At 34.6% G+C, this 14,929-nt stretch overlaps 1 protein-coding gene across 2 annotated transcripts in view; it reads left to right on the top strand.

Annotated features, from left to right (window-relative positions):
- Positions 1 to 13,884, top strand: part of PMS1 (PMS1 homolog 1, mismatch repair system component) — a 67,712-nt gene extending 53,828 nt beyond the window's left edge. Inside the window, exons 10-13 of one of the 2 annotated variants that reach the window (XM_019740744.2) lie at positions 2,329 to 2,811; positions 5,196 to 5,329; positions 9,809 to 9,969; positions 13,095 to 13,884. In XM_019740744.2, coding sequence (XP_019596303.2) covers positions 2,329 to 2,811; positions 5,196 to 5,329; positions 9,809 to 9,969; positions 13,095 to 13,259 — 943 coding nt within the window. In that variant the 3' untranslated portion in view covers positions 13,260 to 13,884. Of the gene's footprint in view, positions 1 to 2,328; positions 2,812 to 5,195; positions 5,330 to 9,808; positions 9,970 to 13,094 lie in introns of those variants that run through there. The other variant, XM_074339178.1, reaches the window with a different exon arrangement.
- The last annotated feature ends 1,045 nt before the right edge of the window (positions 13,885 to 14,929 follow it).

Here is a 14,929-nt window from a genome sequence, read left to right on the forward strand (position 1 = left end):
TTTGCTTACTATTTGTATGTTACATCTTTTCCATTCATTTACTTTCAAACTGTCTGTGTCTTTATATTTAAAGTGTAGCTCTTGTAGACACTCAAAGCTGGCTTTTGTTTTTTTAAATTTAGTCTGAAAATCTCTGCCTTTTAATTGGAATATTTAGTCCATGTAGTGTAATAACTGACATGGTTGGATGTAGGTGTAACATTTTATTGTCTGTTCATCCTATCTCTGTTTTTGTTCCTCTGTTCCTTCTTTTTTGGGGAGGTAGCCTTTAGGGTTAAAAGAATATAATTTGGCATTTAATTTTAATTCCTTGGCTTGGCATTTTTTTCTTTGGGGAATACTTTATATATACTTTATCATAATCTACTTAGAGTTAATAGGGTATCATTTCACATAAAATATAAAAACTTTGCAAGATAATTCCATGTACCCATGTCCTTTCTGCAGTTGGTCTCATTTTTTATCCATATATAACATAAACCTCACTTTAAAATACTTTTAAAAATTTAAACAGTTATCTTCCAGATAAGTAAGAGAATTTTTTAAAGGATCATTTTTTCTATTTACCTACATAATTAGCATTTCTGGTGCTCATTATTTTTTCCTTGTAGATCTGAGTGTCCATTTGGTGTCTTTCCTTAATAGTGCAATGATGCTGAAAACAGATTCTCAGCTTTCTTTTATCTGAAAATATCTATTTTTATCTTCATTTTCTGGTGATGGTCCTTTTTTGTAATGTCTTGTTTTTTTTTGTCTGACTGCCTTCAGAACTTTATCTTTGGTTTTCAGCAGTTTGATTCTACTATACTTAGCTGTGGATTTTTTTTGCATTTATCCTGCTTGGGTCCACTGACCTTGACTCTGTAAAATGTTGTATTTCTCCAAATTGGTTAGTTTTCCACCATAATTTCTTCAAATGTTTACCCCCCTCACTTTTATTATTTATCTGGGACTCCAATTATATATATGTTAGGTTGCTTGTATGCCATAGGTCACTAAGGTATCTTTTAAACTTCTTCAATCATTTTTCTTTCTGTTGTTCAGATTGGATAATTTCTATTGATTTATATTCTGTTTTACTGACTTGTTTCTTTTGTCATCTTTGATCTGCTGTTAAGCCTACCCAGAGAATTTTTCATTTCATATATTTTGTTTGTTCGTTCTAGAATTTCCATTTGGTTCTTTTTTATGATTTTCCTTCTCCGTTGAGATTCCCTCTTCCAGTCTCTGATTATGATCATCTTTTCCTTTAAGTTTTTAAATATTTATAAAAATCAGTTTAAAATTTTTTTTTCCAAATTCCAACATCCAAGTCATCTTGAGGTTGGTTTCTACTGACCACTTTTTTCACTTGAGCATGATGCACATTTTCCTGTTTTATTGCTGATGTGATAACTTTCGATTGTATAATAGACATTGTGGGTGATATGTCATAGAAACTCTCGATTTTGTTTTCTTCTGAAAAGTGTTGGTTTTTTGTTCTCCCAAATATTTAAATTATTGACACGTCACTTTGAGCTTGTGGAAGCCTTGTTTTACATTTCATTAGGGAGGGACTGTAAATTTTACCTTTAGTCCTAGGGCAGCTTCCATAGTTGCAGGACAGTTTTTTTCTTACCCCTAAGATGTGCTCCTTCAGTTTTAATTGAAAGTATTTACTACGCCATCTAATTATGTGGAATTCAAACCCCAAATTTTTATTTTTAATTAAAGTTTATTGGGGTGACGATTGTTAGTAAAGTTACATAGATTTCAGGTGTACAATTCTGTAATAAATTATCTATAGCTCACATTGTGTGTTCACAACTGATTCTGGGAGGCAAACTCTTTTTTTCCTCTGCAGTGGCAGCCACTGAAATTTCTGTTTAGCTCATTTAGCCTTCTAGTGATTGTTTTCCTCTAGGTTCCCACACATAGGACTTTTCTCCCTCAATTTCCAGTTGTTTTGGAAGCAAGCAGCTCTGATAACTCAAGCTAATTAAGAGTGCTGCTTTCTGATTGAGTTCTTGCCACTCGCCCTTAATTCCAGGGACCGCTCTCTGAGTAAAGGCTGTATAAATGTGGATGTCTTTTTTTTCAAGGGTGAATCCATTCCAATTTCTGCCAACTTTTGGTTGCTCTTCCATGCCTGTTTTAAATGGTTGGTTTCTATATGTTGTGCAGTTTACCATTCATATATATATGTCTATATATGAGGGTTAGTCTAATATAAGCTCCATCATTACCAGACCTGGAATGCCAGCTCTATTTTGTTAAAAAATTTGCTTTACATGGTTAATATATTTTCTGATTATGACCTCATTAGTTCTGTTTTATCTCTATTCATAGATATGAAGAGAGGGCTGCTAAAGACTTGGAACGATACAATCGGCAAATCAAGAGAGCCATTGAACAAGAGTCACAAATATCATTAAAAGATGGCAGAAAAAAGATGAAACCCACCAGCTCATGGAATTTGGCACAGAAGCACAAGTTGAAAACTTCATTATCTAATCAGCCAAAACTTGAAGAACTCTTTCAGTGTCAAATTGAAAAAAAAAAGAACCAAAATAAAATAGTTCAAATTCCCTTTTCTATGGAAAACTTAAAAAAAAATTTTGAGAAACATAGGGAAGTTGAACTAGAAAACAAGGATGAACTCTGCTTGATTCATAATCTCAAGTTTCCTGATGCATGGCTAATTGCATCCGAAACAGAGATAATGTTATTAAATCCATATAGAGTGGAAGAAGCCTTGCTATTTAAAAGACTTCTTGAGAATCATCAACTTCCTGCACAGCCACTGGAAAAGCCAATTATATTAACAGAGAGGTATGGTGAAGTAATACCATTTTTTTTTTTTTACTCTAAAAACATTTATTAATCTATACTAGATTAGAGATTAAAGGTAAAAAGTTGAAAGTGCTTCCTAGTAGGTAAAGTGGTATTTATTTAAAGAAATCTTTTTGAAACTTGATTTCTAATCTTTAATGGAATTAATTGCTTGGTTCATGTCTTTGCTTCCTTTTGGTGGTGGTCAACTTGTTTTTCCCTCTCCTGTATTTAAATGTTAGCGCAGGAGGATTAAATAGGTTCCGATTCTACTTTCTGGTAAGACTGCTTAATAGATGATGCAGTATGCTTCATATTTCATCACATCAAAAGGCACATCTCACTGGGTTCAGCTGCTGACAGCCCGATCTTCCACCTTAAAGTTTCCTGTCAACCTTTTCATCTAATGGTTTCATCCATTGATGACTATTGCCTGAACTAATTTTATTGTAGATCGTAAAATGGGGTATTTCCTTTTCATATTCTATACGAGCAAATTATTTCCTGTAAAAATAAGTAATAACATCTATTAACATTTCCCTTTTACACTTAATATTTCTTTTTTAGTATGACATGTAGAAGACAATCATGTATAATAGGAAATAAAAACCTGAAATTAATAAAATAATTGGAATTTGTTCTCTAGGAATTATCACTAGATAACTCTGTTTCAGAAGTTCTAAAAATAAATCAAAAATAATTTATAAAATGTATTTAAACCCTTGTGATAAAGACCCTGACACCAGAAGGAAAATATAATAGGACAATAATACAGAAAACCATTTGTTAAACGCTGTCTTTTATAATTAAGGCAGCAAGTAATCACATTAACTAAAATCCAACATCTTTCATAGTATAAATTGACTTAGGATACGTCAAAGGAAGAATTAGAAAAAGAATTAATGCAGCCTTGGGCTGTAATAAAACAGTACAAATATCTACTAGTACTTTTTCTTCCCTTAAAAAGAACTAGGGTATAGTTGAAATTTTCTGAAATGTGACATACCAGTACAGTAGTTAATAATGTAAGTTTTTCAAAACTGAGCTATGGATGGGATAATTATGGGTTGAGCTCAGTTTTCTCACCAGAATTCTAACGTGGATTTTGTAGCTTATCTCTGAATGGCATAATTTAGATAGTTATAAAATACAAGATAAGTGCTCGATAATAATGACTAATATTTATTAAACACTTAACTTATGATAGGAACTTTACTAAGTCTTCTGCTTTCATGGTCTTCACAACCTTATGTGAGGTAGCTAATGCCATTATCCATATTTTACAGATGAGGAAACTGAATCACAACTACTAAGTAACTTGCCTAGGCTCATGCAGCCAATAAATAAGTGGTTGGATCCAAGAGTCCAATGTAGACAGTAGCTATAGAGCCTGCACCATTCTTTGCCATGTTATCATCACCACCACCACCACCACTGGCTCTCAGACTGATTTTTAGAATGTTGGTTAGACCACACAGAGCACATCTGATACGTAGCCAAAGCTTTTCTCTCTCTGATATCTGCTCTCATAGCCAGTGGGGTCCTCTACCTTTTTCAGAGATAATAAGCAAAAACTATTCATTTACTTTTTCAAGGGATACAGGATTATAATGAAGTAGCAACTCATCACCCTGTACTGCAACATAGAACAGTACCTTGCACACCAAATGCAGTATCTACCACTTGGGAGACACTCAAATATTTATTGACTAACTGGGAAAATGATAACCACTCACATGCCAATCCAAACATTGTAATAACATGTAACATGTTATGAGCCCCATGACTAAGTCTAAAACCAACATGAAAGGTTCATTTGTGCCTAGATAATCTGGCTACTCAAAATTTTGTTTTAGGCCTGCACCACTCAGAACCACTTCACATGCCCTCTTTGGCAAACATGCCATGCCTACAGTAGACTGAAGGAGCTCTCCCAAGTTCCGATTTACTAAATTTACAAATTCCAGGGAGAAAAAAATATGGGCTTATCTTTATTATTGAAGAAACCGTGACTAGTAATTAAAAATTATGTAGGATAGGCTATTTGAGTAAGTTGACAATGTATTATTGTGTCTACTTAATGTATTATATACTGTATTATATAGAGAGAGCACATCTTTTGATTTCACATATCATTTGTAACATTCTAGAACATAGAAATTGTCTTGTATATCTCTTTTTCCTCCTGTATGTTGTATGTAGTAGGTTTCCTATAAAATATTAACAGAAATGTAAAAAAGTAAAGTTTCTCACAGGGCTACTTATACCTTTGTATTTCGGTTGCTGATAACACTTTTTAAAGGGCCCTCATAATTTTTTTCCATAAATTTTCTTATTTTATTTTATGTATTTAATAAGTTAAAGGGCGATTATTTCTTTTTCAGTCTTTTTAACGGATCTCATTATTTAGAGATTTTATATAAAATGACAGCAGATGACCAAAGATACTACAATGGATCAACTTACCTATCCGATCCTCGTCTTATAGCAAATGGTTTCAAGATAAAAATGATACCAGGTATGGTGATGTGGTTTATTATTTCCTGACTTGGAAAAATGAGTCTTGTTTCAGGAGTTACACTTGAGTATCATAATTTACAGATATCATGGTGTATTTTTGTCTCACCAAAATTACAATATTAGCTGTGTGAAAACAGTCTTATTTCAAATAAGTCACATCTGTCTGAAATAAGCAAGTTTGTTATCTCTTACAGTCCATTGCCTTGCATTTGCATAACTAATCAAGTAGTTTTATCGTAATTTTTGCCATCCTTTGACACAATATTCAAACTTCCTGCTTTATTTAACTAAGTTATTAAATAATCCTTTAGATGATGAAACAGAAGCTTACTTGAATGGCCAAACAAAAATGGACATGTCTTTTCCTTTTTAAAAAGCATTTAGTTGTTTTGCCAATTAGAGGTGTAACATCAGCAATCTTACTATTTGGAGAGTGGTTGATTTGATTCCATGGCTTTGCTAAAATAAAAAGACTGTGATAACGCTGTTTACTTGGTGTGGAAATTCAGTGGGTGGGGAAAAAAAATCCATCTGGCTAGGAGGCTTCAATTTTCCTGGCTGGCCCTTTCTTTGGTCTTGCATAGTTTCCATACATAACTGTCTTCTACTCTAGCTTCCTAGGCTCGTCTTGTCCTATTTTCCTTCATCTGGTATCAAGGGGCACACAAAGGCACAAGTAAGAGTGATTCTGTCCTCCCTTCTTACCTGCTCCTAAATTTGTCATGACTGAAGTGTAGAAAAGCAAAGTTCAGCCAAAATAGTGTTGAAGATTTTTAAATTAATATTTTATTTAGACCTCAAAAGAAAATAAGTAAAAACAATGTACAAAACCATGAAATTAGGTATATATTGAAAATGCTTTGGTGTTCTATACTAACTAATTTTATTTGACTTTTTCAGTTTTAAGAATACCTACCCTAAACTTCTTACCTCCTACCTCAGTCCTGGATATTTAGATTTGAAGTGAAGAGTGTCTGAATCCCTACTCTGCCATTTAAAAACTCTGTGTTTATGGGAAAGTCAACCTAAATGTTTCCTCATCAATAACAACTAATAATTATTAAACAATTACTATGTCAGGCACTATTTTTAATATTAAATGTATTCATTAATCTTCTTAATAGCCCTATGAAGTAGGTTCTATTACTGTCCCCATTTTATAGATGAAAAAAATCGAGGCATAGAGAAGTTAAGTTTGCTTAAGGGTACATAGTGGTAGAACAGGATTTGAAAACCCAAGCATCTGCTTTGAGAGCCTCGCTCTTAACGAATTTGTTATATTGCTTCCCTATTAAAATTGAGATATGTACTTCATGAAGTAGTTGTCAGCACTAAGCAAAGTACTTACGTAATCAGTATAGTCCTTGACAATGATGTATATTCAAATATTCTCTTTGCTTCCCATCCTCCAGCACTCTTTTCTGACCTGAACTGACTTGTAGTCGTTGCTAGAAATCTTTCTTTCTCGGGGATGCTGGCATTTGAAAAATTTGTCTGCAGTTTGAAAAATGGGGAGAGTATGTGGGAGTGGGATGTAGCAAGCTATTTTTTTTCTTAATCTATTTTTCTAATTAACTGTGTGGTATTGGTGGCAGGTACCATTTTTTCTAGAAAGTTGTTATCACGGCGATTTTTTTTTTTAAGTTCGGATAACTACCCTGTCTGTTCCAAGAGCGTGTTTATTTTTGAGCCACCCAGTAAGTTTCTATCTGACATGCTTTTTGCTCTTAGCTTGTAGATAGTGTTTTTTTAAGTCCTACTGAATGCCAGTACTTTGCACGGCACCAAAGATGTGAAAATGAATAAGACAGTCATCTGGAAACTGACTTGATTTGTTTGGAATTAACTTTATTAGCTTATCATCAGCATTATTTCTCTTGTCAATAACAGATCAAGTTAAAAACACTTATATTTTCATTTTTTTAGCCTTTTTACTTTATTTTTATATCCAATTTCTCTTTTTTTTAGCTAGAGTTTTGTTGTATTGGACTTAACTTTGGATCAATAGTTTGCCAGTTTTCACAAACATCTTTGGCTAAAGATCAGGGCATTTGAAACACAGGAAGAGTACATCTGGCTTTGAGGGAAAAGATCTGAATGTGACCCTAAGAACTTTGCTTGTTAATGGGAATAGCTTTTTGTTCTGCATCAATAAGAATACCATATTTTAGGAAGTGAGAACTTGTCAAACCACTTATTGGTTTGAAGTATTTCCCCTGAAAATTGGGAAGCATTTCACAGAATTATGTGGAAACTTCTTGAATGTTTATTGTTACATGGTTCCAAATGTCTCTAAGTTTTCCATATCTAAATCTTGCAATCACAGATATTAAAATATTGCTCAATTTCCTCATCTGTTGCCAAATACTTTTTACCATACCCACAAGTAATTCTGTGACATGCTTACAATTTTCCAGGGCAAATGTAGTCAGTATTAGACTTTGCAGTCTAGTCATACTATTAAAGGTATAGAGCCACCAATAGTGACAAGTTTCTTAACTAATATTTTTGTAAATTTCCATATCTATTTACAGAGGGTGCCAAAAAACATACACATTTTAAGAAAGGAAAACTATATTAAAATTGTGATACTACTCAATATATACCGATAATAAAAGATGAATACGAGTTGCATTTGACTTCTGCAGTTAGAAGAGGTGCTCAAAGTGGTTACCATCAGCATCCAGACACTTCTGATTGCAGTGAACTACTGCTTGAGCAACGTTGACCAAAGTGTCCACTTGTATACATTTTTTTGGCACCCCCAGTATATGTAAAAAGATGTGAACCAGGATTCTGCTACTTCTTCTTTGCCTATCTAAACCCTGTTTCAAGTCCCATTTAAGTTCCCCTGGTTGTTCAAACTCTCATTTTGTCTCCCTTCACTGAACTCTGTATTTTATCCCGTAGTGCTTGATTATATATTCTTACACAATACTATTCCAGTTGTTTCCCAGGAAGAACAGTAGGATGCGTGCTACGTTTATGTTTAGTATACCACTATTGCATTCTGCCATCCAGGTCAAGGAGCTGGTCTGTAACTGGAAACAGGTTAGGGATAGGATCATTGACATCAGGATCTGAAACTCTTCAAGCTATATCACTCTTGTTTTTTTATTCATCCATTTATAGCTACACTATCACATAGATACAGCCAAAGAAGACAAGTCTCTGCTACTTCCCAAAATCATAAAATGCATTCTAAGGCCAAATTTGATGTTTTGAAGTGTATGCAGTTATGAATATTTTACCCAATTACATATTCGACCATATAGCTAGTTTTAAGCTTTATTTTAATCCGTAAATTACATAAAGAAGCTGAAATAATAGATAACATGACAGTTTTAAACATTGTCCTAGTAAAGTATTTTGAATAAACATTAATATTTCATTTCCTCAAATTACTAATACATTAATAAGTTACTGTGGTGGTAATTTTGCAATATATAAGTGTCAGATCTTTTACACTTTAAACTTACACAATGTTATGTCAGTTATATCTCAATAAGTTTGGAAAAGAAAGTTACTATGTCAGTATTTTTATAATAATTTGTAAGTTAAAATAATCATAGAAACAATCCAGGCCTTTAAGTTGGATACTAAACCAGCAGGATAGAACTTGAACAACAACAGTTGTTAAAACACTTAGAACAGTTTTATTTTAATAAATATCATGGGACTCCATTTTCTCTCCAAAGTAAGAAATGTTCTAAACAAATGTAGGGAACAAAACAGCAATAACTGAGATTAAATTAAATGATATAAAGCACATGTGGTATCTGTGAGCACTTATGACTTAATGTGAATGTGAAATCCTATGGGAATTATTTTTTGTCCTCCAACTAAGGAACAAAACTTTGTCCTGACTATATTACATTGTAATGAAGGTTCACTAAATGTTTTTTTTTTTTTGAAGGGGAACAGTACTTTATTGGGGAACAGTGTGTACTTCCAGGACTTTTTTCCAAGTCAAGTTGTTGTCCTTTCAATCTTAGTGGTGGAGGGTGCCATTCAGCTTCAAGTTGTTGTCCTTTCAGGTCTTAGTTGTGGAGGGCGCAGCTCAGTTCCAGATCCAGTTACTGTTGCTAGTTGCAAGGGGCGCAGCCCACCATCCCTTGTAGGAGTTGAACCGGCAACCTTGTGATTGAGAGGACGCGCTCCAACCAACTGAGACATCCGGGAGGCAGCTAAGCTCAAGGTGCCGTGTTCAATCTTAGTTGCAGGGAGTGGAGCCGACCATCCCTTGCGGGACTCGAGGAATTGAACTGACAACCTTGTGGTTGAGAGCCCAGTGGCCCATGTGGGAATCGAACCGGTAGCCTTCGGAGTTAGGAGCACGGAGCTCTAACCGCCTGAGCCACGGGGCCGGCCCCACTAAATGTTTTAACAGTGTTTTTTTTAAAATAGGTATTTGCTGGAATATAATTTAAGCAAACCAAAACTACATATGATTTTATTTATTTATTTTTTCTTCTAGGAGTTTCTGTTGCTGAAAACTACTGGGAAATAGAAGGAATGGCTAATTGTCTCCCATTCTATGGTGTGGTGGATTTAAAAGAAATTCTTGATGCTATATTGAACAAAAATGCAAAAGAAGTTTATGAATGTAGACCTCGCAAAGTCATAAGTTATTTAGAGGTATGCATTGTTCAATTACGTAGGTTGGCTAGGTTTTAAGATACTTAACTGTTCTTTAATAAAACAGGAAGTGGTTTCCAAATAGTAAAGATTCTATAATGTTTATTGTTTGCAATAAGGAAACACTATTTTAAAAAGTCCCTTAAAAGTTCAACATCATATACTGGTTGTGGTGAATTCTATCATTATTTCTTGAGTATTTATTGAGGAAGAGCCTTATGTATAAAAAATTTTGTACTGAAGTTCTTTTTCTTCTGTTTTCATTTTTTAGAAAGAATTCAGAATTGCTCCACTTTTAAACCAAATACTTGTCTAAAAACAACTATCATGTGATTTTAAGCCATAATCTCTGTAGGAGAAAAAGGGAAGAGGGAAAGTCTTTCACATGTAGTTTATTAAATAAGTGGAGATTTTAGTTTTCTAGCAGTATCAACCACAAATGAGAAATGTAACAGTGAGTTAAAAATAAATAAATTCAAAAGTAACAGAGGATGGAAGAAGATTATAAACTTTTAAATGTCCAAATATAAGATAGTGGTGGGAAACCAATAGTGATAGTATATTTGAGGCTCTATCTCAAGGTTGACTGATACTACTTTGAAAACAAACCTGAACTTTTAATCAAGTTTATTTTCTCCCTTTTAAAAAAATGAGCATTTTTTATTTTAGATTGTAATCATGGTATGCCCATTGCATTCTGAGAGTCAGACTTCCTCGATAGGGAATTCCATTTTTTACCCTTCCTGAAGATTGTATTCAGTGACATTTTGTGAGTCTTTTAAGAGCTTTGTCTAGTGGAACTTCCCAGCCTATTGTGGGGACAATTCAACATTGATAGTTTCAAGGGATGTCAACTGAGTCTTTTCTTGTGACAGAGTTAGAATAAACTTAAATAAAGGGTGAAGGAATTGTGGGTAGTGTTTTGTGTATTGAAGAACCATGTAGGAAGAAATATGATTTCAGAAATAAGAGAAAAAAGTGGTTGGGATTAGATATAAATATTTTTGCTAATAGTATACCTCTCGTTACATTAAGGTAATAGTGGATATGATTCTTAAGAAAGATAGTCTAGAAAAAAGAACTTCTATCAGAACCACAGAACGCTTAATTTAAAGTCAAGCTGAATTAGATAAAACAGAGATAAAGATAGGAGAGTAAAAGGAGAACCAAAAAGGGCAGATACAAAAGGTCATGGGAGGAAAGAAATTTAAATATAAGTAAGTGGTATCATATTCTTCATAGGGTAATAGTTGCTAGAAGACCAGAAGTGTGGCTGCTTGATGGCAATGATAACCTTGAAGAGAGCCACAATGAAAAAGTAGCAGGAGTGGAAAGCATTTGCAATGGTCAAAGAGTGGGGTAGTGGTGAAAAGGTGTAGGCAGTAAGTCATGTCGTGAAATGAAGAGAGACGTTAGCATGTTTGTATTGAATTTGGTGGGAAAGATTGATGATAAAAAGATTGGAGAGCAGATGTTCCAAAAGAGGCAGAAAGGAAAAATGGGATATAGTATAAACTTTAAAAAGGAGAAACCGTTCTCTGAATCAAGAACAGAAAAAAGGAGGAACAGTAAAAATATTTGAGGTAAACTTGAGAGCAGTCATGTATGATACATGTGGTAAAGGAGTAGAAAAAGTTATCTGCTAAGAGTGAAGGGGCTAGGGAGGCATTGGGGATTTGAGTTTAGTGGGAAAGATTTGAAAATAAGAGCTGTAGGCACTCTAAGAGAATGTTGATTCAAGAAGAGTAAGATTACGAGGTGGCACTGGCAAGTCATAAGAGCTAACATTGGTATTGGATTCAGCCAAGAGTTTTCTAATTCTCCAACAGTGCTTGGTAGAATTTATCCAAGGGTAAGGAGTAGCGACATGAATATGGTAGGAGAACAAGAGGGTAAGTGAGGAAATTTGAACACATAATATATACAAGAAACTGTGTTAGGTCCTAGTGTGATATAAAGATGAAATAGATTCCAGTAGGAATCTGCTCTTAGATTTTAGTAGTAGTCAAAAAGGAATGCAGGAAACTAGAGATAGTATCCTTTATTTCGTACTATTCATATTTTAGGTAGGGAAAGATGACAGAAGGGTGCTGGTGGGCTGGGGGAATAAGGAGAGAGTGTGGAGATTAAAGGTCAAAGTGAAGAAATAGAATAGGTTTACTTGGAATATGGGAGTGGGATGGTTGGGAATATAATAGGAGAGGATGTGTGGTTAGAGAGGAAAGTGTTGTGATTCAATGTCTTCGAAGTACAACAATGAAGAAATAATAAATCTTAAAAGAAGCCAGCTTTGCCAATTCTATTTTACCCCCAAACTCTCAGTCTTCACTGTCGTAGAAAACAGCATTACCATACCACAAATGTGAACATTATTCTTGACTGCATCCCTCATAACCAGTCCATCAGCAAGCTTTGACTCTACCTCCAACTCATGTCAGTTGTCGTTACACCTCCCTCCATCTCCACTACTGTCACTCTAGGGATAAAAATGCTCCAGAGCTGCAGTGATTGCCTCAAACCATGCTTCATACAGCAGCCAGATGTGAATTGCGAAAACAGTGTCAGGCTCTTGCTTAAAAACCCTCTGGTTACTTCCCTGTACATTCAGATTAAATCCCAAACTGCTCACCCCATCTTAAAGAGTAATCTGCCCTGCGTCACTCCCTTTCTTCCTCTCTTCCCTTTAGTAACTATGGTGCACTTACTGATCACTTGGTTCTTTCTGTTCTCTCTGCCTAAATGCTTTTCTTTATCCATGACCTTTGTATTAAATTGAAGTTTAAATGTCACCTCAAGGAAGCTTTTCCTAACCACACAATTACTTTCTATCGTGTTTGCCCAGTTTCATTTTATACATATTACTCATTGAAATTGTTTTTTTTCTGTTGTTTTTTTGAACTAGGATGTAAGTTTCATGAGAGTAGAGATCGTGTTTGTCTTGTTCTCCTCTATATTTCCAGAACCTACAACAGTGTCTAGCACATAATTGGTACTTAATAAATATCTGTTGAGTGAATGAATAATAAAAAGAATATAATCAATTTTCTATCTTCCATCTTGCCAGGAATAGCATGTTTATGCTTCAGGGTAAAAACACAATAAAATGTATGGCTTTCTCTTCACAGGGAGAAGCCGTGCGTCTGTCTAGACAGTTACCCATGTACTTACCAAAGGAGGACATCCAAGACATTATCTACAGAATGAAACACCAATTTGGAAATGAAATTAAAGGGTGTGTTCATGGTCGCCCATTTTTTCATCATTTAATCCATCTTCCAGAAGCTACATGATTAAATATGTTTAAGAAATTTAGTTACTGTTGAAATTTATTTGGTCATAAAGTAGTATGAGTCAGTTTTTAAACCATCTTTGTACTATCATGTGTTAAGTGATTATTTTATAAGTGAAGATTCACTGGCTTGTTTGTATATTGAAAAAAAATTTCAAAAACTGTAGAAAATTTAAATAAACTAATATAGACTATTTATTGTATCCTCAAGAACCAGCCTTTATAATATTATTGGTTGAAAACATCAAATTGGATGATACGTCGTAGTATTGGGTGGTTGATTTACTAGGTGCTTTGGACTGAATTGTGTCCTCAAAATTCATATGTTGAAGTGTGACGGTATTTGAAGATGGGGCCTTTGGAAGGTAATTAGATTTAGATGAAGCCATGAGGGTGGTACCATCCTGGTGGCATTAGCAGCCTTATAAGAAGATACGGCAGAGTTTGCTAGCTCTCCTCTTGTCCCACAAACCCCCTCCTACCCCCACATATCAGTATATAGAGAGAAGGTGACCTTCTACGATCCAGGAAGACAGTTCTCACCAGAAACCAGCTGTGCTGGCACCTGGATCTTGGACTTCTAGCCTCTAGAACCGTGAGAAAATAAATATCTGTTGTTTAAGCCACCAGTCTACAGTATTTTGTTACGGCAGTCAGAGCTGACTAATACACTGGATCAGTCACTAGTCCTGTGCGGAGATAAATCACACAGACTTAGCTGGCATGTTTGACAAGTTGTAAGTCCTTGTTTAAAGGTGGTGAGACAGGAAGTGGGAGAAAGTGAGAAAATGAAGTTCAGAGGAAGAAGAAAAAACTTTGCAAGTCCTGCCATTTGCCTCTATTTGGCGGGAGGTAACAGTTTAGAAGTTGTCTCATGGAAATCATTGGGCTTTGGGGTTGAATTTGGTCACAGAGCATGAAAAGATCAAGATTTTTTAACAGAAAAATTAGGTCAAGAGTATTCATTGTGCATGTGTCTTCTGAAAAACCATGTCCCACAGTGCACCAAAGTACTTAATTTACAAAACTTTTGATACATTTTCAGTGAATGTATTTGTTGTATACAGTAAGATATGCTGGCTATAGTGTCTCTGTACTCACGTCATCTCCCATATTTCTCAAGGAGAATTTTTAAATTCTTAACACTTTCACTGCAACATTCATCAATAGGCGGACAATATTTCCATGCTGCTGACTGTGGTATTCGACTTTACTCCACGAACTCAGTGTTCCAGAAAGGAAATTTAGGAAAGCAGATGTACATTTTTCTATATTTTTGTGTTTTTCAAGAATGAGTATCAATAGAAAATTTATATACTTTAAGGTAATCATTTATTTTAATAAAATGTAGCATCTTAACTGTATTTACTTAAAAATATAAGTACTAATTATTTTCTGTGGATTTTGGCATATTTTGGAGAACAAACTTGAAATCAGTTAACCGCAGTGAAAAGGTTAAACCCTAGTGTTAAGAGATGCAAATTGGGATACCCGGAATTCTACCTGTCGCCAGGCCTTTCTGCTGTCAATATTGTCCTGTTTCCCGTAAGCCAAATACTATTTTTTTCCCCCATTACACCCTATTAAAACTTTGGGGCCCTTGTCAGGGAGAACTGTCTAGAAGTAATCCCTTTTAATTTAGTAGCTAAATTGAGGAAAGAGAAGCTCCCA

This window comes from Rhinolophus sinicus, linkage group LG01 (genome assembly GCF_036562045.2).
Source record: "Rhinolophus sinicus isolate RSC01 linkage group LG01, ASM3656204v1, whole genome shotgun sequence".
NCBI classification, from domain to species: Eukaryota; Metazoa; Chordata; class Mammalia; order Chiroptera; family Rhinolophidae; genus Rhinolophus; species Rhinolophus sinicus.